This window comes from Panthera pardus, unplaced genomic scaffold (genome assembly GCF_024362965.1).
Source record: "Panthera pardus isolate Hobbes unplaced genomic scaffold, ASM2436296v1 HiC_scaffold_8, whole genome shotgun sequence".
NCBI lineage: Eukaryota > Metazoa > Chordata > Mammalia > Carnivora > Felidae > Panthera > Panthera pardus.
Window position 1 is genome coordinate 63611035 of NW_026527013.1, and position 17629 is coordinate 63628663.

The window sequence follows — 17629 nt, forward strand, 5'->3', positions numbered from 1 at the left end:
TCCCTCCTTCCCTCCCTCCCTCCCTCCTTCCCTCCCTTCGTCTCTCTCTCTCTTTCTTTCTCTCTCCCTCCCTCTTTCTTTCTTTCTTTCTTTCTTTCTTTCTTTCTTTCTTTCTTTCTTTCTTTCTTTCTTTCTTTTTCTTTCTTCTTTGCTCTAAGTTTGCTTCTTTGCAAGGTCCAAATCAAGGACTGTTGCAGAATGCCACATTCTGACACCCGGTAGTGAATACAAACCCTTGCCTGGGTCTGCGGGGTGTAAACTAGGTTTTCCATATAAGAAGCGTTTACAAGGCATGGTGTCTGTTACCTTCTGCAGAATGTCCCCATGCTCTGCCTTGCCAGGCATGTGTCCTCAGTTCGGATGGGGACTCCTGTCCCCGGCTCACCACAGCCCCCGCCTGCTTCTCACAGCCTTGCTCTCAGCTCCTTGGTTGCCCTAGACTCTGGGCTAGGGGTCAAGCTGGGGACCGGAGTCAGCTGCGGGGGTCCAGAGTCTGCTTCTGCAACTCTCTGCATGCACGCAGCCTGGCACATTGAGTGCATGCCTCCTCATCTGCACGTGGTCCTGACACAGTCCTGTCTGTTGGACTCCGTGAAAGCCATCCATGAAGTTGTGCACATGACATGCATGGCCACCGCACATGTGGTGACTGGGATGTCGGGGAGTACTCAGAGCATCTGGTTAAAGACATTCACTGAAGGGCCTTCACACTCCCCCTCCCCCACCCCCTCACTCTCCGGGAGAGAAGACAAGTGTCTGGCACGGGGTCAGGAAGACGCCGAACTACACATCCTCTTTCTCACCGAGCGAGGCATGATCATAGCTTCTGTTTGTTTGTGTTTGTAACTACCCTCGTAGATCACCCGGCGTGCAGAAAACACAGGTGCAGTCTCCCTGTTCAGTGCCATGTTTTTGTCCGCTTCCCGTCCGTTTCTCTCTTTGGGGAAGTTGATGACCCTAAGCTCTTAAGAAAAATGTGTTCAGTACTCCCTGACCGCAACAAGCCCAGAAATGCGTCATGCGGTCCACAGCCATCTCCCTCAAACGCGGTTGAGTAAGTGCTCCGGTGCTCATTGAAGGAGAAAGCCCCAGTTTCCAGGAACCCCACTTTACCCACTGGTGCAAAGTGAGTAAAGCTTGTTTCTGCTTTTGCATGTCTTTCCGAGGTGGATGGCCGTGAAGCCCTGTGCAGGCGGATGATGCATCGAGGGGGGCCGTCCTTACCGCCGGGGTGGGGGGGCTCAACTGTGTCCAGATGCACTGTGGCTGCCCTCCCGGCGGGGCCGGGCCTGTCCGTCCCGACGTGCACCCCAGTGCCGTCACCGTGTGCTCTCTCCCTCAGGACGAGCCCAGCTCTGGGATGGATCCCTGCTCGAAGCGGTTCCTGTGGGATGCGATTAGGCAGGAGGTTCGCCAAGGCTGTGCGGTGGTGCTGACCTCACACAGGTGAGCCGTGGCCCTCGTGGCCAATCTGGGAGCGCGGCTGGGGGGCCGGCAAGGGTGGCAGAGCAGCGGGGGCCAGGCCCGTGCTGCCCACGTGACCCTGCCTCTGGACAGCCCCGCGGTGATGGGGATGGAGTCGTGAGCCCCACGTGTAGGCTGGGACTCTGAAACGGAGACGGATCCGGTAACATAACGGAGGCCGACAGCTGGCAGGTGGCGTGGCCGGACCGCGAGCCCGGCGGTCTGTTGCAGGCACACTCTTGCCCTGGTCCTCCGGAGGCCGGGATTCGGTGCCTGCCCGCCCAAGACCTTTAACCCCAGCAGCAGACTCGGCTGAAACAAAAACGTCACAAGTTTCTGAATTTGGCCCCCTGTTTTCTTCCTCACAGAATTAATGTTCTGATTAGATTTCAGAGTCCTTGGCCTATGTTTTTACTTTATGTCACACCGTGCTAAGCCACACAACAGCTCGAGTCTCAGGTTATATCAAACCCGTTTGTGGACAGCGCAGTGTGATTTATCTGAGGTGTAATGGGGATCAGGCTTTACGGCTTCGACGTAAAGTGAGTAACACACGCCCTGAGTTCAACGTCAGGAGCTGAGAAGGAGCCAAGATTCTGCCTTACTCATAAGCTAACAAAGTTGGCAGGCCAAGTTCCTGGATGTTTCCAGAGGACACGAGCCTCCTGGGTCAGAGGTGAAAATTTGTATTACTCACTGTCAGCAAGGTCCCGCTGGTTCTGGTGCCCTGATACCCAGACGATGCCTGCACACAAGGGATTGGGTGGGGGACGCCACCTGCGTGGTGACCCTCCTCTTGAGGGCAGCTGATGAACAAGTCAGCTCTGGGTTTGGGGGAGATGATACCTCGTCCTTCAAGGCTGCTCGGTGAAAACACAACTTTGAGAAGTGGCCCATGTAAAGGGCAGCCAGGGCCTTGCAGTCTGGGAATTCCTAGCCAGACAGGTGAATCATGGGGACCCCGGGCTCTGGGGGGGGTGCCCCCCACCAAGTCTGTGCCGCAGCAGGCCATCCGCCCCTTGTTGCCAGAGGTGAGATGTGAAGCTAAGGCAGTGTGAGATCTGTGCGGAGGCTCAGGAGACTTTGCCGAAGGCCCCGGCATCATCGGTTTATGTGAAAATCCTCTTGCGAGCTGTACGTCTACATGCATGATCCTGCCACACGTCCATCTCAGACCCTGTTCCTGTAATAGGTGCCAGTGGCGACCGTGAGTGTCCGAGCAAAGTCAACCTGTATTTCCATACAGGATGACGCCTTTCACACATGTCACTTCATGTGAGAGCAGATGCTTCCTCACCTTCTTTGCACTGTTTTTTTTTTTTTTTTTTAAATCTTCTCTTATTCCCTGAGGGTTTGTCTATTGTCCATCGTCCCTGAATTTTCACTGCTGGACTAAATGCTGCCAGTTTTTTTTGGGGGGGGGGTTGGAGAGAGAGAGAGCATGCACAAGTTGAGATGGGGCAGAGAGAGGGGGACAGAGGGTCCGAGGCAGGCTCTGCACTGACAGCAGGGAGCCCAAAGCGGGGCTCGAACTCATGAACCATGGGATCATGACCTGAGCTGAAGTCAGCTGTTCAACTGAATGGGCCACCCAGGGGCCCTGAAACACTGCCAGTTCTTAAAACAGGTTTTTTTTTCTGAGATGTAATTTACATACCCTATAATTTACCCACTTTAAGTGTACCATTCAATGATTTTTTTGTTTTTTGGGGGGTTTTATTTAGGAAAATGAGAGTTCTGTGCACCTGTCACCATAATCCAGTTTAGGGCATTTCCAATGTGTTCTCAACGTTTGTTTTCAGATCATCCCCATGCAAAGTCTCAGACTCTTTAGCTCAAATGTGTCTTCTGGATATTTCATGCCAACGAGATCATAAAAAGTGTAGTCTGTTGTATCTGGCTTCTTTCGCTTGCTGTGTGGCCAGACCTCATTTGTCTGGTCTTCCCCTGTCAATAGCCCCTTGGATTGTTTCCAGTATAAGGTGCTGTGAGCAGTCTTATAAATGTCTTTGTACAGACATATGCTTTCATCTGTCTTGGACAGTGTCTTAGGGGTCAGATGGCTGGGTCGTGTGGTAAGTTTGTGGTAGGTCTGCTTTAAGAAATCGCAGAACACCGTTGTGTTTCAACGTGGCTTCATCGTCTTATATTCCCAGGAACAATGATGAAGCTCCTGGTTTGTGCAGACTCTTGTCAACACTCTGTCTTTTTGATTGTAGCCACCCTAGTGAAGTGTGATTTTCATTCACATTGTCCAGATGATCGTGTCACCTCTGTCTTCTCACCAACGTTGTCTCTTAGAAGAAGCTGGCCAGCATCCCTTCTGATGCTTCCTGGTACATCCTGGGTCGTTCCTGGGTTGTGCCTCTCAGGACTTTTCTCTCCAACTCTCACGGTTAAACCCCAGTGTGTCCAGATGTACATCCCTCCGGGTATCCTTCCTTAGGTTCATGGCGCTTCTTGGATGTGTAGGTTAATGCATTTCACCTACTGTGTTGATATTTTGGTAGTTGTTTATTCAAATATTTTTTTCTGGCTCTTTCTATCTTTCCTTTCCTTTTCCACACCCTGGTACTTTCTGTGCATGTACAATGGTGTCCTGCAGATCTGTGTTTCTGTCCCATTTCTTTTAAATATTTTTTTCCCTCTTTTCAGATTCGATAATCTTCAAGTTCACTGATGCTTTCTTCTGCTACCCAGGTTTGCCGCGGGCCCCATAGTGAAATTTTCCTTTCATTTATACTCTTCAACAACAAAAAAATTCATTTGGTATTTTTCTTTTTAAAAATTCAATCTACTTCAGAAACTCTATTGTCGTCTAAAAAAAACATTCTTTAAACATTGTTTCCTTTAGTCCTTCGAACATACATAGAGTTGCTTCATTGAAGATTTTTTTCTGCTAAATCTAGCATTTAGGGGCATCTAGGAATAGTTTCTGCTGACTGCTTTTCTCCCTGAGTATGGATAACAATTTCTTGTTAATTTTACAGGTTATAGTTTTTTTTGTTGTTGTTGAAAACTGGGTATTTCACAATATTTAATAAATCGTAGCCTCTCTGGTTTTTGATTCTTCTCCTTCCCTAAAAGTTGTCGTTATTGCCATGTTATTTATTTATTTATTATTTTTTTTTCTTGGTTTTCTTCTTCTTGGTTTGTCTGTCCCTTTCGTGTGTCTGTCTGTCTGCGTGTCTTTGCCTGGGATGAATCTGCGGAATCTCTTTCCACTGCAGTGAGTAGCTCCCAGTGACGCTCTTCAGTTTGTGTGTTAAATTCTGTGCTCATTTTGTGAAGCCCGGATTCCTCGAAGCCACCTGCTTTTACGTAGACAGAGGCGGCCCTCAGCCACCTGACGCCAGCCCCGATCTGTCCTCTGCCGGTGGGTCCGTGTGTGCCCAGGGGAGGATGTTCCCCTTTCAGACCTCCTCACGTGGCCCAGTCTTGCCTTCTCCAGAGTGCTGCTGGGCTCTGGATGTGCGTGTGGCTAGCCTCTGGGTTCACATGGGTCATGTGGCTGGCGTGGCCCCTCTGTGGCCTCTACTGCATGGACGTGCAGCCTCAGTAGGCTAGGCGCGTGCCCCAGTGACACATGAGCTAATGCAGGCACTGTCAGGCCAGATACTGGAGCTCTTGACCCTTGTCTGCTGGGCTCTACACAAGTCACTGATGTTGACGGCGTTGCCGGGTATGGGTCCCAGTTGAGCGCAGAGAAGCTCCCGGTCCTCGTGGGCTGCCTTGTCCTGCCAGTAGCCGCACGTGTGTAAAGCTGGCCGTGCAGCTGTTCGTCAGTGGTAAGCGTTTCTCAGACCGTTGCATCCTTCTAGACAGTTTCCAACATTCCGAAATGGTTGTTTTTGTTCATTGTGTCCAGCTTTCGAGTTGATTTGGGGGGAAAAGATGTGCCAGGTTTTTCACTGGGCTGTAGCCAGAAGTCCTGCCCTTGGCTTTTGTCTTGGTTCTGTTTCTTTTCAGAAAATAAAATGTTACACTGAAATGAAATAAATGTGGCAAACCCTCTACCTTATAATATACGTACGTTTTTGCTTAAAACGATCCTCTGGCCGTGCCAATTCTGGAAACTCTCTGCATTCCTGCATTTATCAGGCCGGTATTTGTTAAGGCCTCATTTTCATATGTGGGTCCTAAGAGTGGATAAAGTGGGGGTCACGTTAAAAATCCCTTTTGATTTCCATATAGCGTATGATTATTATGGACAGTTCTCAGGAAGATCGTACATCACTGTAATTTCTGTCCTACGTCCTCCCGTTAATGCGGTTTCACATTAACGATGTATCTTCATTTCTATAAATCTGCCCATATTCATGCAATACAAAGATCTAAATGACTCACGATTAATGGAGAGCGCAGCAGCCAGTGACTGATTCTGTGCTTCTGAGACAGCTGCCTGCAGCTGAAAAGTCTCCAAATTGCACAGTTTCCTCTTAATTTTGAGGTTCTGTCTCTGTTCCTCTTCTCACTCCTTACCTAGAGGACCGTGGGGGGAAACATGGGGTGGGAAACTGAGGTTAGGAACGCTGTTTCCCCCTGGAGTCACCGAGAGGACTTACAATGGGTCCGACCGAGAAAGGCCAGGGTGCTTTTTTTTTTTTTTTTTTTTAATGTTTATTTATTTTTGAGACAGGGAGAGACAGCATGAACGGGGGAGGGTCAGAGAGAGAGGGAGACACAGAATCTGAAACAGGCTCCAGGCTCTGAGCTGACAGCACAGAGCCCCACGCGGGGCTCGAACTCACGGACTGTGAGATCATGACCTGAGCCGAAGTCGGACGCTTAACCGACTGAGCCACCCAGGCGCCCCAAGGCCAGAGTGCTTTTTGCTCGCCCATCAAACCCTGACTTGTACCGTATGCTCCACGCTAAGCCCTTGACTCCTCGCGCCCCTGACCAGAGAGAGCTCTGTTCCAGCCAGCCTGACCACCCGAAGGAAGCACGGTGTTCATTCTCAGAGTAAATAGTCACAGATTATTTCATTGCTGTAGAGCACCTGGCATTGGATGTTCTTCCTGCTGCTGAAAGTCCTCAAAATCTTGCAGTCTCTGCCCTCTGGGCAGAGATGTCATGGCAACCCACCCGCTGTTTAGACCTTATTTGTTTGACAGCTAATAACAACTCAGTTGAAATTACCACGTCGTCACTCCAAGGTCGTAATTAAGATCGGTTGTTATTTGGATCTCTGTTCATCTGAGATGCATAAGGATGCGATAGAGAAAACTTCACGTTCTCCCACTTTAATTAGAACACCTACGATGCACTCATGAAAATTTTAAATTGGAACTTATTAAAGAAACAGAGAAAGATATGTTTGCACAAAAAGATTTATAAAGCCTATTTTGGGGCGGCTCAGTCACTTAAGCATCCAACTTGGGCTCAGGTCATGATCTCACGGTTCGTGAGTTCAAACCCTGCGTCAGGCTCTGTGATGACAGCTTGGAGCCTGGAGCCCGCTTCGGATTCTGTGTCTCCCTCTCTCTGCCCCTCTCCTGATCACAGTCTGTCTCTCTATCTCTCTCAAAAATAAATAAACATTAAAAAAAGATTTATAAAGCGTGTTTGGAATGTGAATAGCACGTATTCCTTAGACCCCGTGTTAAACTACTATAACTCAGACCCCAAATTACAGTGGCTCAGACCAGACGTGTTTTTCTCTCCTCCACTAACAATTCATGATGGTGGACTATGGTGGAGCCCAAGGTCATCCAAGGATTCTGAGTCTTTCCACCATTTCACTTACTCACTTGTGAGTTTGCCTCATCTGGGTGGTTGAAATTGACTTTCTAGTCCAGCTCATGGAAAGTAGAAAGAACCCAAACCCAGGGCAAGCGGCTTGCCTTATTTTGATGTGACCCAGAAATTGTACTTCCCATTGACCCTAGTTGTCACACGTCTGCCTCTAGCTGCATGGGAGGCTGACCAATATAACCTTGATCTGAATGTCCCGTGACCTAATGAGCAGACGGGCTTTACACCCATTCCCGAACAGTGAACAGAATACCTGATTCCTGTAGGGGATTTGGATGGCACATAGTGGCAGAAGCAAAGGAATTGCACCATGAATTTCACTTTTCAAGTATCATCAATGTCAACCTTTTCGTGTGTTTTGCCTTCCCTTTTCCCCCCCACATTCGTGTGCAAGTTTCCTAATGCGAGCTGCCATGCTGTATCATTACTTTTTTTCTGTGCAACTAATGGAGTTTAGAAAACCTCATTTGAATGGCTGTTCAACACATGGACGCACCCCCATTTATCTGAGTATCATATTATCCTATTACAGAAGCGGTTTCTGGATTTTTACTCTTATAAAGAACTTGTTATATGCATTCCTATTTTCTGTGTTTCCTAACGTAAGTTCCTAGAAGAGATTAGTGCCAAATTGAGTTTTCAGAAAATCACGCCAATTTTTCACTCCCACCAGCAGTATATGAGGTTGGGATTGTTGAGACGATGTTTTTAACTTTGCAGGTATTTTTTTGATCTGAGAATTCATTGTTTGTATTTGCACCGCAGATAGGGGAAACAGTGTTTCCCTGTGCAACAAACAAAAGGCACATTTGGCAAATGACTTTCTGGCTGGAAGAGAATTTTAAGCTCACTTATTTGATGGTTAAGTTTCTAATTTGTCAGGATGTGTATTACCTGTGGACAGTTCTTTGAATAGTCACTATATTTGACCTTCCTCCAGGATTGCATTTTTATAGTTTCATTTTTACGCTAACAAAAACAGTTCTGTATACCGAATGGATTGGGGCGCCTGGGTGGCTCAGTCGGTTAAATGGCCGACTTCGTCTCAGGTCATGATCTCGTGGTTCGTGGGTTCGAGCCTCACGTCAGGCTCTTGACAGCTCAGAGACTTCAGATTCTGTGTCTCTCTCTGTCCCTCCCCCGCATGTGCGTGTCCTCTCTTTTTCTCTCTCTCTGTCTCTCTCTCTCTCTCAAAAATAAATAAATGAGGGGCGCCTGGGTGGCTCAGTCGGTGAAGCGTCCGACTTCGGCTCAGGTCATGACCTCACGGTTTGTGAGTTCGAGCCCCGCGTCGGGCTCTGTGCTGACAGCTCAGAGCCTGGAGCCTGTTTCAGATTCTGTGTCTCCCTCTCTCTCTCTGACCCTCCCCCATTCATGCTCTGTCTCTCTCTGTCTCAAAAGTAAATAAACGTTAAAAAAATTAAAATAAATAAATAAATAAATGAACTTTAATATATACTGAATGTATCCACCCTCACGCATTGCGTTTGTTGTAGTTTTGTTTTTTTTTTTTTTTTTTAAATTTTTTTTTTTTTCAACGTTTTTTTATTTATTTTTGGGACAGAGAGAGACAGAGCATGAACGGGGGAGGGGCAGAGAGAGAGGGAGACACAGAATCGGAAACAGGCTCCAGGCTCCGAGCCATCAGCCCAGAGCCTGACGCGGGGCTCGAACTCACAGACTGTGAGATCGTGACCTGGCTGAAGTCGGACGCTTAACCGACTGCGCCACCCAGGCGCCCCTGTAGTTTTGTTTTTACTTCTTTTTGAGTTTATTTATTTTAAGAGAGAGAGACTGCAAGCAGGGAAGGACAGAGGCAGAGGGAGAGAGAGAGAATCCCAAGCAAGCTTAGATCATGACCTGAGCCGAAACCAAGAGTTGGATGCTTAACCCACTGAGCCACCCAGTTTCCCCTTAAATTTTTTTTTTAAGTTTATTTTGTTGTAGTTTTTTTTTTAATGTTCATTGGCTGTGTTTTGACAGACTTATTAGAAGTTTGCACTTCTGCATTGTCAACTACCAAGCATTTTCTTTCATAGTCTCTTCCGTCGCTGATGCTTAGAAGGAATGTTCCCATCCGCTTTTGTGTTTAAGATGTGACTGTTTAGTTCTGCACAGCCTTTCTTCTTCTAATGATCTGCCTTGTAACTCCTAAGCCTGTTGCCTTCCTTGAATTATCTGAGCCTTAGAACATTTAACAGAAATGTTAAATATCTTCTGGAGCAACTCTTATCATTCTTCTTGTTCACAGTTTTTCTACCTCTCACTAAATAATTTTGAAGGTATGCTTAATAATTTTGAAGGTATGCTTTATAATTTTGATTGGCATTATACTATAACCTTATTATAATTTATTTTATTTTCTATATAATTATAATAACTGTATTACAAGTTACAAATCTTTATTACATATTTTATACCAAGATAATGTTACAAACCAAATTATAGCTGCAAATTACAATGTGATTTGTTATATTTTATTTTATATATTATAGTAAAATAGAATTCACATATATATTTTATATAAAATTCATTTATTACATTTATATTCATGTACCTATCATGTTTTATATTTATACTGACATATACTAAGACTATTTTATGTTGCAATAATTTTTATATCACAGTAATATTCATTTATAATAATTTCCTTTATCTAAAATATATTCACTTTTTTCTTTTTCTTGACACATCCTTTTATTGATTCAAGATTTCATTTAGGTTCATTAGTAGATCTTATTGCTTTTTTTTCATAAAACTTGCACATTTTCTGTGAAGGTCACTTGGATTTAGTTTATATTTTCTTACTATTGCAACAGTTTCTCTCCTAATAACCATTGTTCCTGGGATTTTGAAATACTGCTAAGTTTTGGTTAATTGTGTCATTGGTTATCTAAGTAAAACATCCATTTTATTTTATTTTATTTTATTTTATTTTATTTTATTTATTTTATTTTATTTTATTTCTTTCTTTTCTTTTCTTTTCTTTTCTTTTCTTTTCTTTTCTTTCTTTTCTTTTCTTTTCTTTTCTTTTCTTTTCTTTTCTTTTCTATGTTTATTTATTTTTGAGAGGGGAGGAGCAGAGAAAGGGAGACAAAGAATCCGAAGCAGGCTCCAGGCTCGAGCTGCCAGCACAGGGCCCGACACGGGGCTCGAACTCACAAACCGTGAGATCATGACCTGAGCCGAAGTCGGACCCTCAACCGACTGAGTCACGCTGGCGCCCCAAAACACGCATTTTAAAAGTGCTCATTGAGGGTTTCTTGAGGTGGTATGTAGAAAATTCACCAACAGCAGCAGTGTTTTTGTCTATGTGTTGCTTGGGTGGTTTGCTGCCTGGAGGACGCACTTGCTCATGCCCTTCTCGTCCTGTCCCCCCAGCATGGAGGAATGCCAGGCCCTGTGCACGAGACTGGCCATAATGGTCAACGGCAGCTTCCGGTGCCTTGGCTCCCCTCAGCACCTTAAAAGCAGGTATGTTGTACGTGTGTGTGTACGTGTATGTCCTCGTCCGTTCACTGCGTGAGGCGGTCACAACCGGTGATGCTTTCGAGCCAGAGTGGCCCAGCCCCTCCCGCGGAGGAAGGAGACGGGGGCCTGGGGAAATGAGGGGCCTGCAGGCCACCGACCGTGGCTGCAGCTCCCACGTGGAGCCCAGCCATCCCCCCACCACGTTCACGGGCTTCTTCCGGACATTCTCAAAGTGACCGTCAGGATGAAAAGAGGAGAAAGTGTGTCCTCGCCAGTGCAGAATACTTCACACAGAGGTTGTCCGCCCCCGTAGCCCCCGTCCGGGGCGGGTGGGGGGCCTGTGTCACCTGCCAGCCGCTGTGCTGTTGGAAAGGCCTCCGCGGATTCAGGACGGGAGACCAGGGTTGTTGTGGTCGATTTTCGTCCTCTCCGTGGACTTTGCGGAATCTTCATGATGTTGCTGTCAGTTCCTACGAGCAGTTTTGCATCCTAGTCCCCCGGTTTTTGCATTCAGTGTCCCCCAAGCTGTTTCCACAGTTTCGAATTTCCTCTTAACTCGCCGTCTAATCTGGTGTATCTGATCCAGAATAATTTTTTAATATGTTGATAAATCTCTTTCCGCTTTCATTTTATTCACTGTTTTTTGAAGCTGGAATTTGCAAGCCGAGATTTGCTAAGTAAACAGTCATATATATTAAGATCAAGTATTTTTATTTCGTGGAGAAAATATCAGCGAATGCTTGGTTCTCCGGCCTGGGGAGCGAACACGCCTTTTCCGGTGGCTCAGAGTCGGGCACCGTGGGGACAGCCAGCCTCGCTGCCGCGTGAGGCTCAGGGTCAGCCGCTGGTCAGACCGAGCCTGCTGGATGGAAACTGTTCTCAATATGCAGTCTGCTCATTTTTAATAAGTGTCATCAAAAGAAAAATAATCTTTCACACTCCCTCACCTTTATGAATGCTTACATGAAGTTTTATAGCCCGTGCCTGATTGCCGGGTGATTTATGTCTGAGCTTCGCCACCTGCCTCTCTCAAGGTGGCTGCCAGAGCCCGGCCCCAGGACGCGCCGAGGCAGAATTAGCCTCCGTGCTGCACAGGCTCCCTCTCTTCTGGTTCCCGTTCCGATGACATGGGAGGTGGTTGAGGGCGGATTGTTAGCAATGTGGACTGTAGAATGACACACGGCAAGAAGCGGCTCGTGGGCAATTCACCAAAACACCGAACTTTGATACGTTGCAAAGCATAATTTGTCATGTTGGTATTTTCTTGCAACCCATAAACCGATTACCTCTGTTTCCGTAATATGAGATAAAAAGTAAAGGGTTAATTGCGCCATGGACCCAGGACTCCCAGCCTGTGTGCCAGCCGCAGGCCCTGTGGCCAGGAAAGCTGCATGGAGGGCGTCTGTGGACTGTGTCCACTCTGTGCACAGCCCATGGGCACGCAGATATGACACCAGTCCTCGGCTTGCGGCCCTGTTGTCCCCGACTCAGCATGTGATTTCGCCCCGGGGGTCTGAGATCTCCGCCCTGTGATTAGAGATTCAGGTTGTGCCCAGTTCCCGCAGAGCCCGATGCTGTGTGCCAGGTGCCGCTGGGCACATGCAGCCTCAGGCAGTCTGTCCGAGTGTCCCCGGCTGGGGACGGGTCGCTGCGAGGCCAGGCAAGCGTGCAGCACGTGGAGGGGAGCCTAGCTCAGGCCACGTGCGTTCTGCGGAGAAGCTGATACTTTGGAGCTGCAGGGGGAGCGGGAGGAGGGTGGGGAGCGGGAGGAGACGGGGTTCGGGGAGGCCCTTCTGCGGTGGTTGTCGTGAGGGATCATCGGGAAACCCAGAACACGCCCACGGAGGTGCGTGTTACCCTCAGTGAGTGTGAGAGTCGCCGCAGAGGTGCTCCCCTCCCCCCAGCAGGTGCTTGGGGACCCAAGGGGAGGAGTCTGGGCCTACCTGTGATTTGGGACTGAGGACATTTGAAAAGAGGAGAGAATGAGGACAGGGCAGGGGTGAGGGAGGCCCTGGGGAGAGGGGTGAGGAGGTAACTTGGGATAAGCTGGGTTTGGGATTGGGGCGGGGGCGGGGGGGGGGGGGACCAGCCGAGTGGGGGTTAGGACCGGGAGCGTAGGGGTTTCCCGGTGGGGATGCAGGGGTGGGTGCGCCGGGTCGGCTCGGGCTGGGAGGTGTCCGCCCGATGGGGTACCTGAGGCCAGGAGCTGAGGAGGCGAGGGGAGGGCGGGGCCTCGGGAACTCGCCCTGCACCCCAAGGGCAGGGGAGACACCTGCCCCCGCCTCCCACGTGCACTGGCTCCTGGAGCGGCCCCGCCCTGAATGCCGTCTTCGGCGCCCAGCACTCCTCTCCCTGTGACGCACCGAGGTCTCTTTTCTTTGGCTGTTCTCCCCCGCAGGGGACTAAGCCCTGGTCTAGATCATCCCGCGCGCTGGGTCACGTGGTGGGTCACGGTGTCAGGAGAGATCGAGGCTGTAGAGCGTGCTAGGCGCCAGTTCGAAGTGCATGGAGCACGTTAAGTAGTTAGCTCCTCGTGACAGTGCCCTGGGGTGGCTAGTTATCACCCCCTTTTGCAGCTATAGAAAACGTACTCAGAGAAAGATTGAGGGTGTTCCTGGCTGGTGAGCGGAGGAGCTGGGATTTGAACCGGGGTGTTCTGGTTTCCTTTGTTCTGTGGTGCGTGTGTGTTCTCACGACACCCCAATTCAGTACCCGGAGCTGGGGTCCCAGTGCAGCCGGTGAGACTCCTGAGCCATGGGCTCCAAGGGCAAGCGTCCCGCCTCCCCACTCCTCAGGTGCACATCCCTGGGGCCACACGGATGTGTGCCGTGTGCCTGTGTCTACACCGCCAACGCTCTCCTGTTGACCTTCCCCTGGGCACTCTTCACCTCCTCCGTTCTCAGCGCGACCCTGTCACCCCACTCGTAAAGTGCGAGGTCTCTGAGATGAGAGAAGCTGCCTGTCTGTCAGCCCCTTGGCCAGCCCCTCAGCGTGGCCTCACAAACTACTATTCATTCATCATCCTTCTCTTCCTGTGTTTCTGGTTCTGGGAAGGAAATTTGCTTATCAATCTGTCTTCTGTTTGGCAATCATATGATCTCTTTTCCTTCGGAGACCTTCCTCCAGGGATTTTTTTTTTTTTCTTCTCGGATCTCTTTGATCTTCTGTACCAGTTATGAGCTCTGTCTTTCAGTTAGGAACAGAACATCAGACACATCGATGTAAGCACATCCACTGACTTAAGTGTATTCATTTTTTATATGTAGTAAAAGTCCAGAAGTACCTGGTATTGGCACTGGTTCAGTGGCTCACGTCTTTATGGTTTTCTTGGTCCCAGAATGGCTGCTGCAGCTCCATCCATCACACCCTTGTTCTAGGCAACAAGAGGAAGCAGGGAAAGGCAAGAGGGGATACTTGCTCTTATGTTTTGTCAGTCGCCCTGGTTACTGGGAAGCCTGAGAAGTGTAGAATTTAGCTGGGCATTTTGCCACTTAAATCAACTTAGATTTCTGTTAAGGAAGAACGCAAGGAAGTGGATGTTGGGTGGCTGTCTACAGTCTCTCATGCTGCTGACTGGATTCTTTCCTCAGTTGACGGTAGGTCATTAGGTCGGACAGTCTGTGTTCTGGGGCTTCCATTGCGGGAGGGACTGTCCTATGATAAGGAGTAGATAAATTTATAAGTTTACGTGTGAGCCATAATCGTGTGTGCACACGCATGGATGAATGTGTGCATGTGCGCATACCAAGGAGAGCAGAAGCAGAGTCGAGGCCACCTGATGGCCGGGACTGGTTGACAGCAGCCTCTGTGGGTGCCGAGACGCCGTCCTCTGTGGGTGCCGAGACGCCGTCCCCGGGGAATTGGGGACGCATTCCCAGGTTCTCTCCATGGCAGAACTGGAGCACATCCTGAGAGTCAACAGGCTGTGGGCATGTTCACGATCCACCTGCAGGGAACCCGTAAGGCCTGCGTGTTGCACCTGTTTGCTTTCCCCTGCCCTGGGAGCAGCTACAGCAGAGAGTTTAAGTCTGAGTGTCAGAGCGGTCCTTCCCGGGGAAGGAAAACAAATCATGCTTCTGAAGCACAGAGGTGATAGTTTGAAGAACGCCGGACCAATTTCTTGGCGGGGAGGGAGGATGGGGCTGTTCATGCATTGAAAACAAAGCAAAAGCAAAACTCTAGAAATGAAGAAAATCCTTAAGATTATGAGAACTTTTTTTTAACATTTATTTATTTTTGAGACACAGAGAGACAGAGCATGAACAGGGGAGGGTCAGAGAGAGAGGGAGACACAGAATCTGAAACAGGCTCCAGGCTCTGAGCTGTCAGCACAGAGCTCGATGTGGGGCTCGAACTCACAGCCCTCATGGACCGCGAGATCATGACCTGAGCTGAAGTCGGCCGCTCAACCAACTGAGCCACCCAGGCGCCCCAATTATGAGAACTTTTATTTTCTTGAGTTGTCCAACATGAAAGCTTTAGGAATCAGAAATAATAATGGGATGAACTCTGAAGGCTGCTCTCGTCAATGTGTTATATAGTCATTTTATTCAGGATATAGAGAGTACTCTGGAGGATTTGTCTCTAGATTTTTTTAAAAAGTTTTATTTATATTGAGAGAGGGGGAGAGAGAGAGAGAGAGAGAGAGAGAGAGAGAGCGCACAAGCAAGGGAGGGGCAGAGAGAATCCCAAGCAGGCTATGGGCTGTCAGGACAGAGCCCTCTCACAAACCGTGAGATCATGTACCCTAGTTGAAACCAAAGCTGGATGCTTAACTGACTGAGCCACCCAGGCGCCCTCGAAGATTTTCCTCAAAGAAATGGAAAACAGTATAGTGATGCTTGAGCTCTCCCGCTACAACTCCTTGGGTAGCTGAAAATTAACACATCACCTTATCTGACACCATATGCTTCAGCGTGGCAACTTTGATTTAATACTTCTTGGAAACATCGCCTGAATGTCAAAGCTTAGATTAAGATGACATCACCAAATAATAGACTGGCTCATTTCAAAATGAAGTAGGTAATTCGATAGGTTTATGTCACTTTCACAAATGGGGAAGGAGGCCTGTATGCGAGCCCATACGAGGCTTTCTGCCATGATGTGCGGCTGCTGAATTCTGTTCTGCATTTTGCTTTGTTTCAAAGCATCCCGTAATTCATCCGCTTCTACTCACCACTGAATTAACTGTCTTTGCCAGTAATGGCTCTTTGAAGAGAAAGAAGCTGGCTGGCTTTCGCCTGCTCAGCGTGCGCTCCCAGGCTGCTTTGTGTCATTTGTCACTCTGCTTGCTTTCCCGGCATCGCGTTACGTGAACACGATCCCTGTTCCTCTGACGGTCCTGCTGGGAGGACTTCGGATGCTCTGACGCCCTTCCTGGGAAGGGCTTCCAAGCCCCTAGTTGTCCTCGTGCTGGACGTTTTGGTTGGATGCGTCTGGTCTGGGAAATTCAGATCACGAGCCGATGTCGCCCAGGGCGGTCACTTTCCCAATGGGGACACTCTGCTTTCACTTTCTAATATGTTCCGTTAAGAACACACAGACAGCGAAGGTGGGAATTGGAAGTGTTCTTGGGGACACTCAAGGTCACATCCTGACTCCTGGTCGTTCATGCACGCTGGCCACATGCATGTCTTTCAGGAGACGACAGAGGCGTGGTCCCTCGGTCAGTGAGCTTGCTTTAGGTCAGACTGACACACACATAAGTGTAGATGCAGCACGATGTGGAAATTGTCCTAAGACTAGTGAAGAGGCCGCTTGGGGTGCAGCTCGGTGTGAGTAATCAAATGCTAGAGGCTGTTTCTGTAGCGACAGGGTTTTGAACAGTCACGACCCCTGCCAGACGTGCTAAACACTCACAAATCAAAAGTTGTGTAAGTGCCACGGGAAGGTTTCCAGGCGGGAGTGAGGAGGAGATGGAATGTCCGTTTCGTGACAGAGGAGGCATCCCTCCCAGGTCGCCCCCCAGCAGCTACTCGACGGTGAGCGCCTTCCTGCCGACAGAGGAGGGATGGAGAGAGATGATGCGGGTCATGTTTGGAACAGCTTGACTCTGATACAGGGTACAATGGGGTGCAGGTCAAAAAGTGGGCCGCACGTATGGACACCATCTTTGGGGAAGTTTTAATTCCAGGGTAAAAGAATGAGGCAACAGGGGCACCTCGGTGGGTCAGTCCATTAAGCGTCTGACTCTTGATTTCAGCTCAGGTCATGATCTCTTGGTTTGTGAGATTGAGCCCCGAGTTGGGCTCTGTGCTGACAGCTTGGAGCCTGCTTGGGATTCTCTCTCTCTCTCTCTCTCTCTCTCTCTCCATTCTTCCCTCCTTCCCTCCCTCCTTCTCCTCACTCCCCTGCTCCTCCCCTGCTCACACTCTCTTTCTCAAAAATAAATAAACTTAAAAAAATGAGACGAAAAAGGAAAGGAACAAGAGACGGGAACCCAAGTGGGCACTTTGGGGCTGTTTTTGTTTTCTAAACAAAAGGGATGGAAATGAGCTGTGGGCGGCTGGTGACGGGGCGTGTGGTGTAGGTGGCATGGCCGAGAACAAAGGCAGGACTTTGCCACCGACTCTTCTGGGGCTTAGGGAGAGGGGGAGCTGTTGCGATCATTAGCCCTGGAGGATGATCAGGGATGGGAGTGGGGGTGTCCTTAGAGAAATGGAGACCTTGGGGAGGGCCGGGGGCTGAAGAGGGTGTGCTGGTCGTCTGGGGGCCGGTAGCCGGCTGGGCAGGTGTTCATCGTGCACACGGGCCCCTGGGGTTCCGCCTGCCGCTCTCCACCACGGTGGGAAGGAGGAAAGCAGGAAAGCAGAGCCCCTCAGCACTGATCGTGTTGATAAACGGCCCAGGCTCTCATCCACGGTGCGGGGTCTGTGTGCCCCTTACAGGGTGGGTCACTTGCTGTGTGCTCTCTGCGTATTGCCCCCATTTCGTCCTT

The 17629-nt window shown here is 49.1% G+C and overlaps 1 protein-coding gene across 1 annotated transcript in view; it reads left to right on the forward strand.

Moving 5' to 3' along the window:
• The window catches only part of ABCA13 (ATP binding cassette subfamily A member 13), a 396309-nt gene that overhangs the window by 357976 nt on the left and 20704 nt on the right, over window positions 1-17629 (forward strand). Inside the window, exons 58-59 of the mRNA XM_019450998.2 lie at window positions 1343-1446; window positions 10603-10695. Of these exons, the coding sequence (XP_019306543.2) occupies window positions 1343-1446; window positions 10603-10695 (197 nt within the window). The remainder of the gene's footprint in view (window positions 1-1342; window positions 1447-10602; window positions 10696-17629) is intronic.